The sequence below is a fragment of the Rattus norvegicus genome, chromosome 9 (genome assembly GCF_036323735.1).
Source record: "Rattus norvegicus strain BN/NHsdMcwi chromosome 9, GRCr8, whole genome shotgun sequence".
Lineage (NCBI taxonomy): Eukaryota > Metazoa > Chordata > Mammalia > Rodentia > Muridae > Rattus > Rattus norvegicus.
In genome coordinates, this window is record NC_086027.1 from 47,893,836 (window position 1) to 47,917,420 (window position 23,585).

Consider the following 23,585-nt stretch of genomic DNA (forward strand, 5'->3'; position numbering starts at 1 on the left):
GCTAATGTGTTCAAACCTCACTCAACAGAGGCCAGTGAGGCGAGAAGCACAGCTTCCTCCAAGTAGATGTAGCTGGAGGAAAGTGCTCAGACAGCCAGTAACGGTGCTTCTGTGGTCTCCAGGGGCAGTGGCTTCCTGCTTTGTAACTCCGTTTCTTTAAATCTCACTGTCTCCCGGAACTGTTCTGCTAAAGTGACAAGATACTAAATCTGGCTTACACAGTTTATACCCCAAGAGTAACAACAAAACCAATCCAGTTATCAAAATGGGGGGGGGGGCATTTTTGGAATTGAACTGGAAGCCTCAGAACTCTGAGGGATAAAAAAAACAGAGTCAAGATTCCCAGCCCTACTGGAAAAGGACTCAGTAATGGCTGGTGGGGATGTGCTAAAAAAACAAAACAAAACAAAACAAAACAAAAACCCATCGGGTTCTACGTTCCGAATCATTGGCTTCTCAGTGACGTGGGCATGTTCGGGGTATTCATGCTCTCATGAAAAGTTAACAAGGGAGGCTCACAGACTATCGTTAGACACTGAGTACCTTGGCCACTGAGGTGGAATGTCATACGACCGAGTCACAGATGTTCCTGGTTGAGGATTTTCTCTGTGTCCATTTGGTCATCTTGCAATAGAGTTCATAAACACCAGCTGGATGTGGCTGTGATATTCATTAGCACGGGTCATGTTTGAAAATCCCAGGCATGCTTGAGACTTTACACCTTGTCTGGGTCTGAACTATTTCTCCGTTTTACCCAGTTTGAAAGGAACTAGGAAGCAAGAGTTGGCTCTCCAGGCCTCAAGCTCTTCTGATGCTCCGTGGGCCCCATCTCTGTCTTGGATGCTCAGTTCTCTGTTTTGATTGGATTGATGCCTTAGATCCACCCTTCAGATCACGGTCTTTAAAATTGGCCCTAAGAGGTAAGCTTTCTCAATAACACAGGGAAGTTTAATCCCTCAGTTCCCATTACTGCCAAGGGCTGTGACTGTGGGTCCCTCTGCAGCTGACCCCAAATTTACCCCTTGGTGTTGAAAGTGCCAATTAAACAATAAAAACCGAAACCATGGTCAGATGTAATTAGTTTGAGAATAGAGTTTTATAATAAACGCGCCTCATGCCAAGCGAACAAGTTAACCCTTCTGATGGCACACACAATGAGGTGGACCAGGAGGACAGTGTCCTCACGCTGAAACATCTCTGTGTTGTGTGTTAAGGATGTGCCTTTCTGGGAACAGGGAACAAAACTCAGGCTCCAAACAGTTGAAAAATGCAGTTTATGTGGTCAGCCCTTCCCCATCCCCAGTCGAAGTTGTCTTTCAAGACTCCAGTTGGTCTAGGCTTGATTGAAAATGGGATACATTTTAAAACAGGATTCCGATAAGAAGAGACTCCAACAGTGTCACCTACAAGTTATCCAACAGAAAGGCGTTTCTTATTTGGAAGGTTGCCGGGTATTTCTTAGTTTATCTCTGAAGGAATATTACTCTGTCCCTAGAGCTAGTAAGGACAAGTCCTTTATCCTAGACACCTGTGGGGCTCCCTTCCTGTCACTTAATTGCTGAGGTTTGAATGGAAATGTCTAACCTTTTCTGTATGTTATTCTCTCAACGGTGTGGACTCTGCCAGATGGTGTGGTAGGGAAAAGACACAGACTGGATCAGGCCAAGAGGTCATCACATTGTTTCTGTTTCTTCAGCTTGGGTAGGAGAAGGAAGGGGGAGGGAGAAAGAGGGAAGTGAGACTGACAGACCCTCCTCTACACAGGCACAGGGAAACGTCCTAGCCGCTGCTCTAATACTTCAGCTCTTTGATTCGGAATTCTCTCATTTTTCTCAGGCAAGGTTTGAAAACAAGATCCCACTAGGTTGTTTTAAGTTGGAAAAGCCCAGCACAAGTAGTCAGGGGATTGACTTGTGCCACTGAAGACGTGTGCCTGTGTTGATTAGAGCAGCGTCTTGGGGCTACTACTTGAGCAGGCATCCATCTATGCTGTTGTCAATGGGACCCTCTCTGCTTTCCTCATTGGCAGTCTTCAGGATACAAAGGAGAGAGGGGGAGAGAACCTGTGTGTGTGTATGTGTGTGAGAGAGACACACACACAGAGAGAAAGAGAGACAGAGAGACAGACACACACACACACACAGAGACAGAGACAGAGAGATATAGGGACAGAGACAGAGAAGAGTATGGAAAATAGAAGTAGGAAACTACGGTTCTATTAAAAAATATCAGATTTCACAATGCTAGCTACAGGAGCTATGTTTGAACATCAGTGAAGGGGTGAGGGTTGGGGATGCAGCTCAGTGGTGGCATAGCATGTGCCAGGCCCTGAGTGCAATGCCTAAGATTTTAAAAAAAATAGAAAAGAAAAAAGAAAAGAAGAAAAAAGAAGGGAAGGGAAGGGAAGGGAGGAAGGAAGGAAGGAAGAAAGGAAGGAAGGAAGGAAGGAAGGGCACATTCATGAAAGAAGGTTGCTTCCAAAGAGAATCCAAGCTGGGAACCAGAATCCTGCTCTGAAAATATTTCAGTTCTAACAGAAACTGGCGAACTTTTTTCTTTTAAACGTACAACTCGGTTTCTCTCACATACAACATGAATCATTTAATGTTTCATTTGCAGCCTTAGAAAGGCAGACATATTTAATCCAAGTCCGTTTATAAACTCCAATTTTATATGGATTAAAAACTGCAGATAAATTAAGTCACAATAGTATCCTGTACATGCATTAAGGCTGGTGACTGCTAAAGTCTCTTGAATATCTACAAACAGGAAAGAAATCATACGCCGATAACTGGGTCTGAAGAGTGTCTACATTATTAAAAAAAATCTTGCATTTTTCTCTTTTTTTTTCTTTTTTCTTTTTTTTTGCGATACAGATCTCAATAGTAACGCTGGAAAACTGTGAAAAATGTTATTTAAAAATATATATGCATATGTTACTGTTTCTGCACAGTTTCAAAGATACGATCCACAAATAATACCACCGCATTGATGGTATAACAGTGACTCCCACCTCCAAGGTGATCCGAGCGCATCGCGACTTAGACTTGATGTTAGGCCCTAGCTATACCTGTCAGGTGTACTCCAGTTCTGTGTTAGCTGTATTGGTACATATATATTTTTAAATGTATGCATTTATGTGAACTGTGTCTATTCTGTTATGGGTGTCAGAGGTGTACACATCACTGTTACACAGCACACACACCATCGTTGTACATACTGGGATACATTTTGGTGCAGAAAAGCCTCTTTGCCTTCCATTGCATCCCAGGTGTTCAATCTAGCACACAAACTGTCAATGGTTTAGTGAGTGAATTCTTCCAGTGTATCCTCTCAGAGAGCAGGACCAGGTTTGAACGTCTCCAAAAGCCCGTTTTAACGGATCTTCTCTCCCGGGGCACAGCTGCACCAGAGACGGATACGTGCGGAGTAACAACTGATGCCAAAGGTTTTTCAGGAACATCTAGGCTGCGCCCTTTCAAAGGTAATTCTAACATTGTGACAAAGGGTGACTGATGTCTACTCAGGTCATGGAGGATGAGACCAATGGGACTTTGGTGGGACATCTGAGGTCAGTGTATGTCTTCTAATAGAAACACGTGGTAATTGATGTTATGCTTAAATATAAAACTCTCTGGAAAGACACAGGATCACTGAGCTGTGGTCATCTTGGGGTTGTGTGTGAGGCAGCCACAGACTTGCATCTTCTCCCTTCCAATATTGTTTGAATTCCTACAGTGAACATGTAGGATTTTTATAGTCATAGAACCTAAGAAAGATGTTTCCACTTGGCAACCCAACTTAAGGAAAGGAACGTGTTGGGGATGACCTTTTATGGCATCAAGTGGAAGATGGCCCCTTACCAGGATTATCAACATTGAGCCCCATCGGATGAGAGATGGTTTCTTCATAAAGTTAGCTATACTGAGCCTGCCCCTGCTGCATGGATGAGGCAAGAGACCTGACTAGGACCTGCACGCTCTGACTATGCGCCCCTCCCTGGCCCCGCCCCAGACCAGTCTCTGGAAGTCTTGTTTGGATGCAGGTCATCAGCCTGTTCACCAGACCTGTGCTGGTTCAATCAGCCTGAGGCCACCGGACGGGTTTCCCAGGAATGTGGATTATGTGGGTGTTGAAACTAAGCTTGTGACTCTAAAGAAAGGCAGGGACAGAGGAGGTCCCCCAGGCTGCACAGAGGACCCTCAAGGGTATGGCTCTACGTGAGGGTTCAAAGGTTTTTGCCAGAATTCACCAAGAGTAACCAGAACAAAGTCTCACTGCTGCACACGAGGTGATTGAATTTCGTATATTCAGACTTTGAACACAGGATGGGATCACAGGCCTGCCACCAGCGAGAGCAAGTGGTTCGAGGAGCACGGATAAGTACAGAGATGGAAACAGGCGGAGCCTTCTCAAGAACCTCAAGCCTAAACTGCTCCGGAATCTAAAACCTCTTGTACAGCGCCATGACGCCAGCCGTCAATCCCACGCCTGAACTCTTGGGATGGCTTACAATTGGTATTGCAGACATTGTCTTCCTGTGGACAGGGTATATATAAAACATAAATGGACTTCATGTTTAGACTTGCATCCTCTCTCCCGAGATACCTCATTATGTGTTCACCAATAGTCTAATGTCTTATAAAAAACAGTTCTGGTCCCAAACATTTGAAGCCATCATGGTACTTCTAAAAATTTCAAGTGTCTGAGGGTCGGAAGCCAGATGCAAATTCCATGATCCACTTTGGTGCGGATCACCAAAGTGTGTTCAGCTGTTGGTACAGTTTTGAATCCACGCAGGGAGCTGGGCGATGAGAGTGATCTTATTTGCCACCCCCTGACAAAGCCGACAGATGCTGATGTGTGCACAGCCAAGCTCACAGGGAGAGGGAGGAAACACAGGACACACACTTTGTGACCCCTTGGCCACCTTCAACAGTGCAGGGCTCTGCAGGTGGCCTTCCCTCTCTCCCTCTGGCTGCCCTGGTATAGTTTGGTCAAGTAACTCAAGGACAATGGTTTGTTCTCAAAGTGTTGTGAGATACGCCTTGTAGACAGGACTTGTTTCTTTATACTAATATTTCAGATCTACATATATTTAACAAGAAGACTAAGTCTAGGGGATGGGAAAAACGAGAGAAAACAAACTTCAGACAAAAACTGTAAACGAGATGCCAGGAAAACAGGGAAAAAAACTCAATTAAAAAAAAAAACCAAAAAACTGAAACCAGACAAGACGCATGGTCAAGACATAAACACACCAGATGCAAAGATAGAAGCTGATGCTCTGGTTGTTGCTACTCCAAACCGAGTTTTGATCTTCACAGGGATAACTTCCCTCAGCTTCGTAAGCAGCTTGTCAATGAACGCTTGAAAAATGTCCCCCAAGTCAAAACGCACTCAAGGCCTGGAGTCGCCCACGGGTGTGTGAAGAGCAAGAATCAGGCGGGTGACAACGGCGAGTGTGTCTGAGTCTGCAAAGCAACCGCCAGACCTAGGGATGGCGGACTCTGGACAATATCTTCCTTTGGATGAGGAAGGTTGCAAGAAAGCTACTGTGGAAGGAAGAGACTTGAAATGGATGGGCGGACAACAACCACAGAGTCACGGTGGCAGAAAGAGGAAGTGTGCGTGCCTGGAGGGGCTCGCTGCCACCCGTGAAGACTTTCATTTGGAACCAGAACAGTCACTGCTGCTATGGTGGTTGCTGAGCTTTTACGGAATCCTGGTGCCATCTTTGTACTATGCACGGGACGCTTGTGAGACTCCATGGGCTTATGATGTGTTTGGTAGATAATGAGGGGTGGGGGAGGGTACTAGGGGGAGGGGCAGGGTGTTTGGTTAACATGCGTTCTAGTGAACTTCTGACACAAAGATAACCGACTTGTTCTGTCAATTGCTCATAGGTATACAACAACCAAAAGTAATTGGGGAATTGTATATAATACTGAAAAGAATTGGTAATAGGAGACAGGTTCAACTCGTCCGCCAGTTAAGGTCTCCTGGTGCTGGAGCGCGCCAGGTTCAGCAACGCATGAGATTTTGGTGGAATTTTCTAAGAAGGCAATGGCTTAGCACTGGGGTGGGTAGGATGTGTCTGAGTGTGTGAGCATGTGTACCGCATGGATCTCCTCCAATGAGGAACCTCTAATCGCTGTCTAGCCTGGGGTTATAGAAACTAGACAAAGGAAAATACGTTTGCAGAGCTGTCGATCACACACACACACACACACACACACACACACACACACACACACACATTCACTCACACACTCACACACACAGGCAGCTTTGTACGAACCCACATCTAAACACACACCCCCGCCCCAGAGAAACAACGTTGTTAGGCTCTGAGGAGATGTTCACTGTGGTTTGGGGGATGCCATAGGCGGGGGATGTCAGTAGCACAGTGTCTGGAAACATTGAGCCACTGAGGAGAAGGAAACACAGTCCGGCTCAACGGTGTGGCCCCTAGGACAGGTGTGTGCTGCTCCGTAACCAGTGCAGGCCTTGCTGGGAGTACTGGACCAGGTGCTCCATGCTGCTGTGCAGGGTGACAGGTCCCATGAGCAAATCCAGGTCATTGAAGAACTCTAGGAGACAGAGAGAAGTGTGAGGGGCACTACCCAGAAGTCGGGGCATGCATGACTTCAGAGACAACCTATTCACGGCTTCAAGCATTCTCCAGTGTGCATGTTGTGGCTTGGCATTTCCTTAGAGCACAATAAAAACCTGCACCCTAATAACTGACTGTCATTTGCCGTATTCATGTCCCCAAATAACAAAGGTTCTGTATGTTCCAGTTACACTCTCCTGGTAGGAAAAAATGGTTTTCACCCAAAGTCAGCATGACTTGTCTCTCCATTATTTCCCTGTCAACTGCTGTGGGCTGGGCCTCCGAAGGGGGTCCAAGGAGTGGGGCTCCGGGACAGTGGGTCAGTCAGTGGTCTGCACCAAGTGGTCCCCTCTGTTGAAGTTACCTCCTGGATCAGGGAGTTCTGTGTCTGCTCTCTCCTTTATTTTGTATCTAGGTACTTTCTGGGAGCAGTGGGTGGGGGAGGGAGAACAAGCCAGATGGATTATGGGGGTGGTGAACAGAGACCCATTCTCAGGGCAGCTTTGCCCTCATAGGTCTCGCTAAATACTACTCCTTGGAAGGAAGCATCTGAGACAGCGTTGTCCAAGTGACCTCCTTCTGAGAAGGGGACAGAGGCTCGGGGAGGGGTGGTGGTGGTGGGGAAGATGCCTGGGAGGAGGAACCTGGGCACAGGATAGAGTGCTGAGCACAGCCAAGTTTGTACCGTGCCCTTACTGTTGACAGCATTTAGTTCCCTGTGGTAAGATGGCTGACCATCTACCAATGACCTAAAAACCTTTCCCTTCATATCTTCTTCTTTTTTTTTTTGGTTCTTTTTTTCAGAGCTGGGGACCCTTCATATCTTCTTACGTTCCACAAATTTAGCCTCAGAAATCACCCATTGCTACGTTAAAGTCTTATTACTGTTTCAGAGACAGCATGTCTGAGAGAGGGAGGGGGAGAGGCGAGAGGTACTTATGCATACATGGGGTAGTCACAGGATGACTTTTGGGATTTGATTTTCTCCTTCTACTGTGGGCTCTGGTAGTGACCTCGGGTTGTCATGCTTGTACCCACAGAGCCTTCTCAGTGACCCCTATTACTTCTGCCATCAACAAAACTCTTTTAAAGGTAGTAATTCACAACTGCATGTAAGACATTCTCCTGAGAGATATAAAGATATAAGCACTAATACTTTTTTTTTTTCTGAGACAGGTCTTATCTATGTAGCCAAGGCTAGCTTGGAACTCCCTTTGTAGCTCATGCTGGACTCGAATTTGGAAATCTTCCTGCTTCAACTTCTTGAGAACCACGGCTCTAGGTTTACACCACCAAGCCTGCCTAGCAGCTTAGACAGTTAAGAGCTGCTAATACTCATTCATATATTTGATATTTTTGGAGCCCCATTTGTGTTCTGGGAACTAGGCTGGGTCTTGCGCAGGGGGGCACAAATTAAAAGTTAATATAGTCTGTGTGCAAGCAGCTCACTGGGAAATCCCATGAATCCACCTGCTCTACCACAGCAAGGGTAAAAGCAGGCCCAGGTGGCAGGTGCCAGCCTTTCCTTTCTCCTGGCATAGACCATGAAATTTGATCACCAACGCCCCTTGGGCAGATTTCCCTGTGCCCAGGCGGGTCCCCACTCTCCTGGGCTTGTGTACCCACCTCTGTTTTCCTTGGCCAGGTTATCAGCCATTTCCCAGTAGTCGTAGCTGTGGAGGATGCTGTTGGTGATGCTGACGTGATTGGCCGCCATCTGGTGAATTCGCTGGGGGATGCTCACAATGGTCGATGGGGACAGGCCGCTGGAACTGGAAAGGCTGCCCTGAGACCCCACGGAGCTGGCGGGAGAAGGGTTGGGAGACATGGGGGATGGGCTTCCAGTGCTCCTGGAAGAAGAGAGGTAGAAAAGCCAGAGTGGAGAGGTTGGGAGCAGGCAAGGCGGGGCAGGCAGCCCCTCGGGTATCCCATCATGCAATGCGTGGTTTAATTGCGCTTGGGAAGGGTGAACTTACTTGCCGCTAGACCCCCATGGGGATGGGGCTTGGGCAGCTTTCGATGAATTCTGCAGGGAAATAAAAATTTGGACAGTGAGTGGCACTGGCTAAGACTAACCAGTGGACAGCGTATCAGACTGTGACGATAATCACTACGATTAGATCAGCGCAGACTCACTGAAACCAGATCTGGGGAGTAACAATCACAGGGCGGTTTCTCTCCCCTGGAATCTAGCGTGTTTGAATGTGTGTGTACACATGTGCCTTACCCAGTGGAGGCCTTTACACACGCATTTTAGGCACCGAATTAACCGTAATTGCAAGTGAGTGCTGAGCCACCCCGGAGTTTTTCATTGGAAATTAGTCTAAATCTTCACAACAGAGTAGGAGCCCCCTTTCTTGCCCACCTGAAACCAGTCTCCCTGGGTTGCCTCCACAGTCCGTGGCACCCCTTCCCTCTCCACAATGAGAGCGCCTTTCATCTAAATTTAGGGATTATTTGCAGAGGCTTTGGAAGGAAGTGCTTCATCAAATCCTATTGTTTTACATTGTAAAGTTTAAAATTATTTCTCTTAATGCTGGGTGTGCTGGTGCATGCCTTTAATTCCAACGCTCAGAGACAGAAGCAGGCAGATCTCAGAGTTCGAGGCCAGCCTGGGCTACAGAGAGAAACCCTGTCACAAACAACAACAACAACAACAACAACAACAACAACAACAACAACAACAACAACTTAATTCTCTTAAAGGAATAAGAGAATATTCTTAAAGTAATAGCTTCAAATGTATTTCTTAGTGGGAAATTTAGAAATTCTGACAGTTATTGATACCTTATTACTAGCACAGTTAATTGTACTGAGAGGTCTTCCTCCCTCCCTCCCTCCCTCCCTCCATCCCTCCCTCCCTCCCTTCCTCCCTCTCTCCCTTCCTTTTTTGGTGGTATTGGGTGCTGAGTCCAAAGAGTACAGGAAAGCCCTCTGCCTGAGCTTTATCATTTCACCCTGACTTATGTAGGTCGTCTGCTTTAGGATATTACATCTCATGGGCTAGGCGCCTGCGTCAGGCATTTAAAGGCCTCCTGTTTGGGGGTGTGGTTCAGCCACAGACTGTTTGGCTGGTTTATAAAACTCCTGGGTTTAATCCAGGCACCACAAACAAAGAAAAAATATAAACAAACAAACAAACAAAGTTAATATTTTTAACATTTTGCATGTGCACGTGTCTGGAGTGTGTGTGTGTGTGCGTGCATGCGCGTGCACGCGTGTGAGCGAGAGCATGCCGTGGGTAGGTAGAGAGGTCAGAGGACAACTTGTGGGAGTCAGTTCTCTCCTTTACCATGTGGGTCCTGGGAATCGAACTCTAATCATCACGATGCCACGTGTGTAGCCACTGGGGCAGCACGCCAGTCCAAACCAAAAAGTTCAGAGTGTTTTCTTAACCAAGAAAAGTTGCCAAGCACAGCCAGGCTTCCTGTCTGAGAGTCCCATCTGCCTTCTTGGATAGTCTACACAACGAGGTGATAGGACAACCTGTATGAGGCTCACGCCCGTTTCTCCCTGCCGGGGACAAGAAACCATGCCCGTTGACTCCTAAGAACGTGCTTCCAGCAGAAGGAACCTCACGAGGGACTGGACATCCAGTTTTAGTGCAGAATCTACCACCATGGCAAGAATTGGCCTTTCGGGGTCTCAGCAAGTACAGACACAGGACAGAGCTATGGGCCACCACGTTCACCCGTCTCACAGAGGAAGATAGAAAGAAAATGCCATCTTTGGGGATCCCCTCTCTTTTCCTGCCAGAATGGTACTGACACGTCTAGCTGATGTGAGACGCTTTGCCTGTTCTGTCACATCAACATTCTGGACAGGAGAGTGCCATGTAGAAGAGGAAGAGACGTCTGGGGGTTGCAGAGTTTCAGAAGGATTCCGAATGCGATGGACGTCCGTAAGCACCACAGCATGGGTAGAGACGATCTCTCCTCAGGGGTAGCACATACTGCTAAAGCATACTCTTCACAGCCAAATCACCACGGTAGCCTGAAGGCTCCGGGACCCAAGCTGTATTTAGATGATCCCTGGAATGTCACGCAGGGCACCGAGTAGGTCCAAAACTTCAATAGGAAGGATGAGTTTTGGAAATTGCCTGAAGGCATGTGGTCAGAACTGGGAGAAAGGGACAGATCTGAGATGTCCTGTCACAAAGACGGTGTCAGCATTTAACAGGTGCAACAAATCACACTGTACACTGCCAACCATACAACCTGCCACTTAAAATACACTTACAGTCCTGGAATACACTTATAACCCTAGAATTGAGGGAAAGTAAACGCCAGTAACTCCTGAATAACTCCTGGAAGGGGAGCTGATTTTCTCTTCCATTTTCCTTCATATTTTTAGACTGGATCCAAACAGTAAAATCGACTTTTAATCCTTTAGCAGTTTGTCAGAACTCACTGGGGGTCACAGAATTCAGCTTACGTCTTCATTCAAGCACCTTTGGTTTTACTCCTGTTACAGCAATTCATCTCTTAGACTCTGATTTCCCGAAAGTCACTCAGCTGCCTGCCCCACAACCCCATGTGTGTCATGTGTGTTTGAGACAGGCCTCACTATATAGATCTGGTTGGCCTGGAACTTGCAGTGATCCTCCTGCCTCTGCCTCCTGAGTGCTGGGGTCACAGGCAAGGCCACCAGGGCTCTCCTTGCTCCTTGGCAGTCATTCCATATGAACAATTAGACGGCTGTATACTAGACACAGACTAGAGAATCAATCACCAGGATAGCCTGGTTGTCCAGCTGGCCTCTCAGAAGTGCGGGTTGGCAATAAAGATCTAAAAAAGATGTGTCTGTGTGAGTGTGTGTCTATGTCTGTATGTGTCTGTGTGAATCTGTGTGTTTGCATGTGTGTGCCTGTATGTTTGTATGTGTCTGTGTGTCTGTGTGTTTGTATGTGTCTGTGTGTCTGTGTGTTTGTATGTGTCTGTATGTTTCTGTGTGTTTGTATGTGTCTCTGTGTATGTACATGTGCTTGTATGTGTCTGTGTGCATGCATGTATTTTCTGTGTGTTTGTATATGTGTATATGTTTGTATGTGTGTGTCTGTGTGTTTGTATGTGTCTCTGTGTGTACATGTGTTTGTATGCATGTGTGTTTGTATGTGTCTGTGTGTGTGCATGTGTTTCTGTGTGTTTGTATATGAGTGTGTCTTTGTGTGTGTGTATGTATCTGTGTCTGCATGTGTTTCTTTGTATTTGTTTGTATGTGTCTGTGTGTACATGTGTTTGTGTATGTGTGTTTGTGTATCTGTGTGTTTGTATGTGTGCGTCTGTATGCTTGTGTGTGTCTGTGTATGTGTTTCTGTGTGTTTGTATGTATGTATGTATGTATGTATGTATGTATGTGTGTGTCTATGTGTTTGTGTTTATGTGTGTGTGTGTGTGCACAAGTGTGTGTGACAAAGGAGGGGTGGAAACAATGGTGTAATTTTAGACAGACATTTCGAACAAATGATTAACTTCAGGTTCACTTGCAACAGCACAGAAAAGAAGCGATCTTCATTTGTTTTTGCTAATTTTGTATTCTTCTCAGGAAAATAACTCAATTTTCTGAGATAAAAGTCACCATGGCTGTGATTCAATCCATATCACCACCACACATCGATTGCTATTGAGGGTCTCTGAGCTATAACGAGCCATTTCCTATCCTTAAAAATAGCATTTCAACCACAGATTAAATCAGCTACTAGAGATTAACACAGGGGAGTGGGTGGGTCTAAGTTACTTCCGGGAATTCTACATGGACATAAGGAATTAAGTCTCTTCTAAAGACCGGTTTTATCCCCTGGACACTGGGGACAAATTGGACATTCTTTGTTTAGAGGCCATAAATGGGGAGAGGGGAACAAATTATCTGGGCTCTCAAGACCCATTCTTGGAGCCCTGCAAGCCACAAGTGTGTCATAAATGGGGTGACTCTGGGCTACAGAGATGTCAGGTTTAGCCTCAAGGCAAAGGGTGCATGGGGCCTCTCAGGGGTGCCTCTGCCAGGGAGAGAACCCAGCACGAGGAATCACAGTGCTTATTTGCTAGACGGTACCTTGAAATAGTCGATGAGTGCTTTTGAATACTTGACAGCATGGTCCCTTTTGAGTCGAAACATCCGCCAGTATAGGAGAGCCAGGCATCGGTAACTGCAGGGGAAGAAGAGGAAAGTGTGTCCTTCACAGCGAAGCTTGAACAAATCCTGCCATTTCCGGCTCAATAGTTTGAGTTATGCCTCTAGAATGTTCCCGTCTTAAGTACATGTATGAGCATTTGACGTTCCTTTTGTTCAGAAAACGCGACTCAAGATTCCAAGGAGGCGCCCCATACTTGCGTTTGCCACAAGATGAAGCTCTAAGAGCTCTTTGCTGGGAACTGGTTCAGGCCTCTTTCTTCTTCTACCACCAGAGGGCAGTGTCTCCCCACTAGAGCCCGAGGGAGTGCTAGCACACAGTCTATAAGGCTTTGCTTGGTGAGCTATTGGCCTCGCAGACAGGACAGCAATTTCAGATTTTATCACCTCTGCTTGTTAACGCTTTACTAGATTGTAATCATTTCAAATAAAGTGCATTACAGCCACAACGGAAATACTAATCCGAGGCTAAGTTACGTTCGCTCATTTACTACAAGGTTTTGTATAACTATTTATATCCTCCACATATTCCAGAGTTGATTATTAATCGCCGTTAGTTTATTAATCCCACCATGGTACTTCAATAAAGAAAAGGGCGTATTTAGCACTTCCCGAGACTCATTCTCTCTTTCCCGGTGTTCGTCCCTGGTAATTCTACCTCAGCTCGGATCAGGTATTGTTCTGTTACAATTGCAAGATGCCCAGTACACCCTGACCCACCTCTCTGTCCCCTCAAACTCCAGAGGAAATCACCTCAAACAGCTCAAGCCTATCTTGTTGCAGTTATGCCGTCTGAGATCCCATCTGATTCTCCACCTCACAGATTAGATCTAGAGCTTGGGGAAGCGTGCCGAGAGCACACCGCTTTGAATTCACAGATAAAGGGACGAGAAAGACTGGGAGAGGGCCTTGCAGGTGTGAGGGGTGGGTTGAGGTGGTAGAGAAGATGCTGTGGGGAGAGTTATCCCTGCACAGCCCTGACTACCGTAATCCTAAGTGCAGGGAGACTGATGACCCATTAGCTAGTGTGAAAGAAATTATTTTATTGCCCAAGTATAAGGATCATCCCCTCGGCTCAGTGTATTGATAACGATAATGGATGGTGGGTATTCGTACACACTGACTTGGCATGCAAAGTAACTTGTCGATGATTCTTGACTGCATCTAAAGTGCTAATTACAAGAAAAATTCCATTTTGCACCATTGGAGTTCAAAGGACTAAGACGAGGCCTACTATTTTTACTTTGTTTTTTTTTCTGTGTGTGTGTGTGTGTGTGTGCGTGTGCATGTGTGTGTGTGTGTGTGTGCATGTATGTGCATGTGTGTGTGCACATATGTGAACTGGTCACTGTGAACTCAGGGTATCGCAGGGAAACATGGTCTGGATCTCTTGGCTGTTGGAGCAGCTTGGTGTTAAGTGGGCTGGAGCTTCCGGGAAGCGCAAGGTGGCTCAGCACCCCATCTGCAGAGCTGGGGTTATACTTACCAAAGCGCAGCTAACTGTTTGTCCTCCGGTGTGGCATTGGGGCCTGAGTGGGTTTTTAGTCTCATAGCATACCTTTAAAAAAAAAAAGAAAAGGTAGGGTTGGGGATTTAGCTCAGCCCTGGGTTCGGTCCTCAACTCCGGAAAAAAAGAGAAAAAGAAAAAAAGAAAGAAAGAAAAAAGAAAAGGTAAAATAAAGAAGCAAAGGAATTAAAAAGTGCTTTCTGGGTATCAATGGATCCTTTTCTATGGTTCTCCACTCCACCCTCAGGTAGTTTTCCTTTCTTTTTTTTTTTTTTTTTTTTTTTTTACCTACACCGGGATCTCAAGTCAAAAAGTGACTGTGACTTTGGGGATTCAACTTGGGTCCTCTGCACAAACAATGGGTGTTCTTAACCACTGGACCAGCTCTCCAGCCCAAGTATATAGGTGTTCCCGCTGCTGACAAGTTTGCCTTAAAAGCTTGCTGATGGCCTTACTGTGCCTACTAGAAGGAGACGGCTTTTATAATGTGCTACCCTCTGCACTTCGGTGAAAAAGAACAAACTCTTTTCTTTAAAAAGGTGCATGCTTTTAATCATATATATATATATATATATATATATATATATATATATATATATACACACATGTGTATATATATATATATGTAATTTATTTAATTTATATGAGGACACTGTAGCTGTTTTCAGACACACCAGAAGAGGGCATCAGATGGTTGTGAGCCATCATGTGGTTGCTGGGAACTGAACTCAGGGCCTCTGGAAGAGCAGTCAGTGCTCTTAACCGCTGAACCATCTCTCCAGCCTCAGGACAAAGTCTTAGGAGTGCTACAAGCTCGAGAACTAGTCACAGATATGGTAAAGCGTCATTTTTTTCCCTACATTTCTACTACGCTGTGTCACTAAGAATGGAGGTGAAGCTCACCCTGGTACTTAGATGTAGAGAGTAGCCCAGATTTTACTTTGTGAAGCTCTTGGCAGAGCAAGCAGCTTGCTGAAAATGACTGAGAAAGTAACGCTACCTTATTGCTACAGGTTTGCAAGCTCCAAGTGCAGCCTTTTGCAGTTTCTCCAGAGCTTGCCCTGGGTAATACCCTGTCTGCGTGACCTGCTTGATGGTATCAACATTTTACACCGACTGAAGCAGAGAAGACTTTACCTCCCTTCTTTTAAGTAATAGTATCTTCAGTGCAGGTGGTGGTATAAATTTTGTTTCAACCATCAAACCATTTACAAAGCTCACTGGAAGGAACAGTGTATTGTGTACCCAGCTACACTTCTGTTCTTTCCTCCCGGACATGCCAAGATTCCTTCTTCTGCCTCATCTTTTTTACTGACGAAGCTCCTTCAGTCTTAAAAAATATTTTTAAAAATTTTATATTTTACTTGTTTTTATTAGCTAGGTTGTATTTACAAATAGCTAGTTTGTACTATGGCATTCTCCAAATGCAATGTGGTTTTGTTGTATTTCCCAACCTCCCGTGCCCGGAGAGCCTGAGCGGGAAAGGAAGAATGCTTCTGCCCTCATGTGGGTTGGTTAGAGACAAATGCTTCTGGCTTCCCTAGCCTGACTCCAGCTATAACACTGGGTAGTTGGTTTTGGACTTGAAAACCAGCACACTCCCTCTGCCCCAGGTGAGAGGAGACTGCTGCTGTCCTTGGAGGTGGTCTCAATACTGACAACATGCCTTTGCTTCCTGGTTGCTTTCAGGAATTTGGGTTTTGTAGTCCCATGTTGTCATGGCGTGTCATGGCATGTCATGGTGTGTCTTGGCCTGTCTTGGTGTGTATTTTTTTTAGGGTTAGCCTGTTTGGGTTATTCTTGGCTTTTTGAACCTGTCTCTTCTGTGATTTTTAGCCATTGCATTTTCTAATACATTCTTTCTGCCCCTTTCTCTTTTCTTCTCATTCTAGGGCTCTAGTGATAACACACACACACACACACACACACACACACACACACACACACACACACACACACTACATACACATAATGCATACATACCACAAACACACTATGCATACATACCACAGACACAAGTCACACACACCACACACATACACCATACACATACACCACATACACATCACACATACACCACACACATTCACACACACCACACATGAATACATACACACATTCATACACACACCACACACATAAATACATACACACACATGTGCATACATGCATGCACATACGTACACACATACAAAGTTAGATCTTTTGTGATTATGCTGTAGTTTGTAGGGACTCAGAAATTCATGTGTTGGGAGTGAGTCCCAACCTAACAGTGTGCACGGGCAAGAATCCTAAGGGGGCTTTGTTCCCCTGAATTGATTATGATCCTTTGCTCTGGGGAGCTCTGGGGAGGGAGGAAATCTCTCCCCCATAGATAGATGCCCCTGCCCTGGCTCCTGAGGGTCTTTTAGGGAGAGGGGACCTAGGTCTGGTGGGTAAGGCACAGATTTAATTGGCAAAGTAACCAGCGCTCCTTTACAAATCCCATTCCAGCCCAGTTCTTTACTGGTTACGCTTTTATGGGGTACAATTTGACATGTGATACAAATTCACACTGTATACTGATAAAGCCAAGGTTTGCTTTTGTGTGTGTGTGAGAATGTTCAACTAATCAACCAACCAACCAACCAGTCAGCCAGCCAATCAACCAACCAACCAACCAACCAACCAAACAACCAACCAAACCAACAAACAAACCAACCAAACCAACAAACAAACCAACCAAACCAACCAAGCTCTCTTGAAGCTGCTCTGAAACACACCTTACCATTAACTGCAATCATCCTGCAGGTAAGAGACCCTCCCCTCGCCTCCACCTTCTGGGTATGTCACTCACTCTGAACTGTGCTCCCTCTGGGTCATGTGGCCGGTCTCAGTGGGAGCATCTGCAACCTGTGTGTTTTATGGGCTTTGCTGTGGTGATCTATCTGTCCATTTTACAGCATGTCTGTCTTTAAGCAGGACATGGCACTGAAGCTCACTGTAGACCCCATGGTCTCAGAGATTTAATAATCGCAAACTGCATACCGGGCCTGCCTGTGTTTTTAATTCCTGTTCCTTAGCAATACAGTGATGGTCCTTCCTATGTTTCCTTCCGAGAAACGCCTACTTAGGTCTACATTTCAGAATGAGGTTATCACTGTTGTTTCTTTTCTCACCACTCTTGAGAAGTAGGATGAATGAATACATTTATTCATTTGAGTGACAAGAACTGAACCCAGGAGTTGTGCAGCCTGGCAACTGGTCTACCACACACTTACATCTCCATTTCCCCTGACTGACCTTTTATTTTCAAGCAGGTTAGAGAAGAAATGAGTTCAACACCTACCACTTCCTATCTGAGGGACACGGGGACATGTCCTGTCCCCACTCACTCTGATGTGCCTTTTCCTTGGACAGCCAGGGAGGATTTTGTGCAGGAGGTGCCCTGCCTTACACAGGAAATAGGAAGGCAAGCCAAGTGAAAGCTGTAAGCCCCTCCCCATTTTTATTTTGGGGGGGGGACATTGGGAGTTGGTCTGGTGTGGTATATACACATGCTGAATTCTGAACCCCAGGATCTGGTTGCAGTCTCACAAGCAAATTCTCATGGATACTAGCCATTGTCATGCAAACCTTGATCCCCAACTTAAAGCTATTGGTTAAATAAAAGTTAAATAAAAGCCAATTCCTGGGGAGAATAGAGAGGCAGGTGGAGTTTCAGTTATTGGCCTGGGGGAGAAGGGTCACAGGTAGGGACATGGAGGAGGGAAAGAGGAAAGAGGAGAAGAAAGGCATAGGGGAAGAAGATGAAGAGAATTCTATTAGACATGATGGGCCTCGTGGCTGAAATGCCCCACGGACAGACTGATGGGGCAGAAATAACCCGGGCAAGACTCAGACAGGAAGCACTTGGCGAGAACAACTGGGGAATTAACAGTCTAGCGTAGAGAAAGATTAGGGGCAATTCACACAGTATTGAGCTAACGCTGATTTTAAAAATCCAAAGGACTCTGCCTCAATTATTGGGGGGCTGGCTGAGTCATATTAATAACTAATAGAGTTATTAAGATTTAAAAACCATTTACAGAGGAACATTGGATCCCAGTGGCTGCTAGAGAAGGCAACCATTCTTAGTGTTGCCCATAAGTGCTTATGTGCACCACTCCCTTGCCCTGCCCATCCTCTGCCCCGCCCTGCCCATCCTCTGCCCTGCCCCACCGCTCTCTGCCCCGCCCATCCTGGAAGCAGGGCTTGCTTACCTGATGAGCTCCACTGTCTCCGAGTACATGGTGTACGGAGACTTGGACTCCATCGGCCCTTGTTCCATTGCGTTTCCACACTCGATGAAGGACAGGGCTGCTTCGGCATAGTTGAGGGCCTTCCCAAACTTCTCCACCTGACAAACAGAATCGGTGAGGAGTTCCTTCATGAGAGCTTTTTAAAAAGGGGGGATTGCTGCAGAGTTCATAGGCTTTGAGAAACCCAGTTTTTGAGCTCAAAAATTTGAGGGGAGGTTAGCTCTCTCTGCCATTCATAGCTCATTTTCCACAGTTTCAGGTTCCTGCCGTCAATATGATCTGGAAATGTTATGAGGAAAATTCCAGAGATATACAGTTCTTGAGCTTATTCTTTTTTGTGATAGCTTTCTATTATAGCTGCTCTATGTGATCAGTATTTACTGGTCACTGATAGTGTCTTTCTGTGCTTAAGTGCATATTAAAAACAGGCATGTATGTGGAAAGCAGTGCATAGAAGGCTTTGGCTAATCTGAAGCGTCAATGCTGTGGGAGCTTGGAGCTCGGAACCCAACTCCCGTGGACAAAAGAGACCAGCGCAAGGCCTCTCCAGTTATTCTCTCAGACCGCCAGTCAGTCAGTCAGGCAAGTAGGTGCTTACAAGTAGGGGTCATGTGACTGACAGCTGCAGTGCAGCTCAAAGGTACAATGTTGCAAATTTCTGCTTCCTTCTCCCCAGTGGCCTGGTAAGTTCATCCCCACATAGTGCTAAACATGTAAAGTTCTGGCTCTATACATAGATCTTCACAGCTGTCTTTGCAACTGTAACAATGATAGTTCAGGGCCTTGATTACTGTCCCATGTGCTACTTGTGACTTTATACCCCCTGCATGTCTACCCTTGTGTACTTCATTGCTGAGAGGACCTCACTAAAGGGAAGACTGAGGACAGGGACAAAGGGGAGATCAACCCAGGGTTCTGCTTCAATTCCACAAAATGAGGCCCGGAGCTAAAAATCAACCACAAGAACAACTCTGGGGGGTTATCCACACTGTCTACACTCGCACTAATCAGCACAGATTCAATAGCACCTACAGTTTGGCTGAACGTACCCGGAAAGAACAGGCTTCCTACAGCATCTGCGGCAGCCATGGGCCAGCTCGACAGCCTGAGTTCTCCCAAGTTTAGAGCTCTGTGTTAATTAAGGCTCTGGCTCTAGACACAGAATGCTGCTCTAGAAAACCATACATTCTTGCCTTGCAAAACCACCTCTGTTTTCCCATGATTTATTAATCAAAGAAAACTTCACATACATTCTCTTAACTGCTCTTGAGCCCTACCACTGAAATAAAATAAATATAAATAAATAAACCCCCAACTTTCACTAACAATGATAACTTTGAAAACGAGCACAAAGCAGAACTCTTACTTGTTAACAAATCAACAACACGTGATAAAACATGCAGCTGGGCATGGTGGCACACACCTTTAATCCCAGTTCTTGGGAGGTACAGACTAGTGGATCCCTGAGTTCAAGGCCAGCCTGGTCTACAGAGTTGAGTTCTAGGACAGCCAGGGTTACACAGAGAAACTGTCCTCAAACCAAACCAAAGGAAAAAAAAAAAAAGAAAAATGTGATTTTGCTCGGCAGTGGCCATGCATGTGCATGCCCTAATTAATTTCCTCCCTTTCCTTCTCTTTCGCTTTTAAGTACGAGCTTTTAAGAAAGGACGAGCTACACATCAGCTTCTCCGGGCGACCTAAGCTCTTTACCAAACCTTTGAATTGTGGGGCTCTGAGGACAAGAGCTGTTTCTTGTAATCTCCTAATTTCTGATATTCACTGTCTATATCCACATTACTCCAGTGCTCCTCCACAGGTGACATCAGATAGTAATGGGCAGCATGGGGCACACCGGGCCCTCAGGGTTTACGGATCTTCCTCACTGGAATCATATTCTGAAAGGTACCTTAGATACCACCTTCAACTCCGCCCCTACCGGACCTCGTTATGAACTCCGGAGGGGAAGACAACTAGAATTTCTAGGTAGAAACAAACTCACCAGAAGTCTTTCTATTTCTTGCCTGAAAGCTTTTAAGGTCTCCAAAACTGGAGATCGCCCGAGTCAGAAAAGTTATTCTTTGAAAAGATCAGATCATGGCAACCCAAGGTGTCAAGTGCAGGTGACCATTTCTACGTTGTAAAACTTCAGGGGATGTGTTCCTTTTTGGCCCTCACACGGGGACACCCGTCTTCCTGGAGAGAGATTTGACTGTGGGCCTGAGCCAAGGAATAGCCAGCCAGAGTAGCCAGGGAGTAAAATGCAAATTTAATTTGTTTCTAATAGCTCCACCCACTGATTCCCCTGGCTCTGGCTACTACTCGAACCTTAAGACTAAATGGCAATATTCTTTTATCCAGGGCTTTCTTCCAGTTAGACATTGCTGAGTGAGGTTGTAATTTATTGGGCTATGAGCCTTTGATTATATAAACATTTTCCCATTTAGCAGGCCCAGCCATCCCTGTAATAGATTTTATAATTGCCCTTGCTGTATCGCCCCAGTGACGGAGCTGCAGTAAAAAACACAATTTGGGTGAGTGAGTCGAGAAAGAAAGGGTCTCACCATGGCGTCTGCTTTGTGTTTCATCCGCTTAGCTTCTCGCATGAAATAATCCGCACTTCGGGGCCTGCAAGAGGGGAACATCGGATGCCATCACTGCTTAAGTGCGAGATCTATGGAAAATACGCTTTCCTTTCATTCAAACATAAAGCACAATTAAAAAAAAAAAACAACACTCTGCTTAATACAGAATCATGGCTACTTTCTGCACTCTCAAATTACAGCCTGTACACAACATACATTATTTTTCTCCTAGGTCAGCAATTCAAAACCCACTCAATACACGCAGGTAGCCTTTATTTATAGTTATTTTAATGTGATCCCTCAGTGCCTAATTTGTGGATAAGTTTTTTTTTTTTATTGTATGGATAAGAAAAAAGTAAAAAAAAAAATCTTATTTTGCATGGTATCCTGGATATGTATGGGTGAATATTTATTTGTTCTTGTGAGTATGCCATTTATATACAGAAATGGTACCTGGAGTTGTATGCCCATATATTTAATTATCTTAAAGCCTCACGGTGAAACCAAAGAACTGTGATGCAGTGTGGTGATTATGTTCCATTGTAATAAAGTTAATTGTAAAATGATGTCTACCTTGTAACAATGCGAAGATACCATGTATCATCTGCAGTGCTGAGTAGCTAGCTGGTAAACAGAAGCATTAGACACGTGTAATATTGAAGCAATAACCCTGGCCAGTGCCAGTTCTTCTGGGAGATGAAGGCAATTTGTCCTGAGACCGATCGCCTGTGCATAACAACCCTGAGTCACACTAAGCCAGACATAGGATGGTGCCTTTAAAAATAGATTAATAATAATAATAATAATAATAATAATAATAATAATAAGTCCTTCACATCCTTTAGATGCCATCAGCATAAACTTTTTTGCCTTCTGTGTGTTATGTGATCAATACTCTTGACCTCTTTGTGAATGTCAGCCAGGGGATGTGATGTCAGCAGAGACATTAGTCATGGGCTGCTCTACCTGTTATGCTTTGCTTATTTTAAACTGTCTTGTTTTAGAGTCTAATGGGTCTTTTACCTCACTGCAATACCGGGTGGTCAGAACATTTCTTTATTCAAAGAGATCGGAGTGCTTAAAAGATCAGTACGTGCTATGATAATGAATGTGAGTTAATGTTACATCTCATTAATCGAATTGAGAAACAAAATCAGGATCAAATCAAATAATTCAGTTTGAGTTTGAGAGAGAGAGAGAGAGAGTCTCAGGGCTCAAAGGGAGGGGACCTTAGATGAAATGCCCAACAGTGGGGAGAGGGAACTAGTGGAGCCCACCTCCAATAGAAAGACAGGGCATCAAGTGAGTGATGGGGTTGCCATCCCACAGACAAAACTGTTTCTGTCTGAAAGAACTGCAGGGATGGAAATGGAGAGGAGCCTGAGGAAAAGAAGGTCCAGTGACAGGGCCAAAGGGGGATCCAGCTCAAGGGGAGGCCCCAAAGCCTGACACTATTTCTGATGCTATGGTGTGTTTACAGACAGCAGCCTAGCATGGGTGTCCTCTGAGAGGCCGGACAAGCAGCTGATTGAGACAGATGCAGATACTTATGCCCAACCAATGGACAGAACCGGGGGACCCCTGTGGTTGAATTAGGGAAAGGCTGGAAGAAGCTGAGGAGGAGGAGCAGGGCAACCCCATAGGAAGCCCAGCAGCCTCAACAAACTTGGACCCCGAGATCTCTCAGGCATTGAGCCACCAACGAGGCAACATATACTAGCTGGTTGGAGGCCCCCGATACATATACAGCAGAGGATGCCTGGTCTGATCTGGGAGATGTGCCTAACCCTCAAGAGACGTGAGGCCCCAGGGAGCCGGGAGGCCTGGCAGGAGGGTTGGGGAGTAGGGATGGGAGGTAGGGGACATTCTTTTGGAGACAGGGGGAGGGGGAATGGGATGAAGAACTGTGGGAGGGCAGATCAGGAGGGAGGCAACACCTGAACTGTACAAAACATTAAAAGTAATATAAAAAAGTTAACACACGCACACACACACACACACACACACACACCACACAGACACAGGCACCACATTTCCTATTTCTTATTTCTTTACAAATTTTGTCAGGGTTGTGGCAATGTAAAGAAGCAGCAAGGCAGCCGCGGAATTTCCTGAAGGAGACTGTTTGTCTTTCAGCAATGGCTGCTTCACCATCCTTGCTCCCACCCAGGTCTGAAGCCTTCGGGTCTCTGCTGTGGCTAAAGGTTTCCTTGGTTAAGAGGGCCTCTGTCACCTCTGCTTTTCTAGTTCATCTCCCGGGGACCCACAGCTCATCTTGAATGCTGGTCCAGTTGCCTTAACAGAGCGCTCCTCCTTCGGCCACAGACAGACTGGTTCAAACTTGGGCAATTTCCATGGTTATCACTTGCTTGCTTCTGCTTTTAAACAAACCCTTCTTAGAGCATTTTTAGATTCACAGTGAAGTAAACTGAGCAGAAATTACGTCGTGTCCATGTATTCTGTGCTGCACA

At 45.6% G+C, this 23,585-nt stretch overlaps 1 protein-coding gene across 6 annotated transcripts in view; it reads right to left on the reverse strand.

Moving 5' to 3' along the window:
* Positions 1–1,067: 1,067 nt before the first annotated feature.
* The window catches only part of Aff3 (ALF transcription elongation factor 3), a 457,478-nt gene continuing 434,960 nt past the window's right edge, over positions 1,068–23,585 (reverse strand). For 4 of the 6 annotated variants that reach the window (XM_039083846.2, XM_039083844.2, XM_063267370.1 and 1 more), the window contains 7 exons: positions 21,094–21,157; positions 18,494–18,630; positions 14,232–14,303; positions 12,668–12,761; positions 8,593–8,642; positions 8,243–8,466; positions 2,576–6,593 (listed from right to left, as the gene is read on the reverse strand). In XM_039083846.2, coding sequence (XP_038939774.1) covers positions 6,472–6,593; positions 8,243–8,466; positions 8,593–8,642; positions 12,668–12,761; positions 14,232–14,303; positions 18,494–18,630; positions 21,094–21,157 — 763 coding nt within the window. In that variant the 3' untranslated portion in view covers positions 2,576–6,471. Of the gene's footprint in view, positions 6,594–8,242; positions 8,467–8,592; positions 8,643–12,667; positions 12,762–14,231; positions 14,304–18,493; positions 18,631–21,093; positions 21,158–23,585 lie in introns of all 6 variants that reach the window. The other 2 variants (NM_001413892.1, XM_063267371.1) reach the window with 2 other exon arrangements.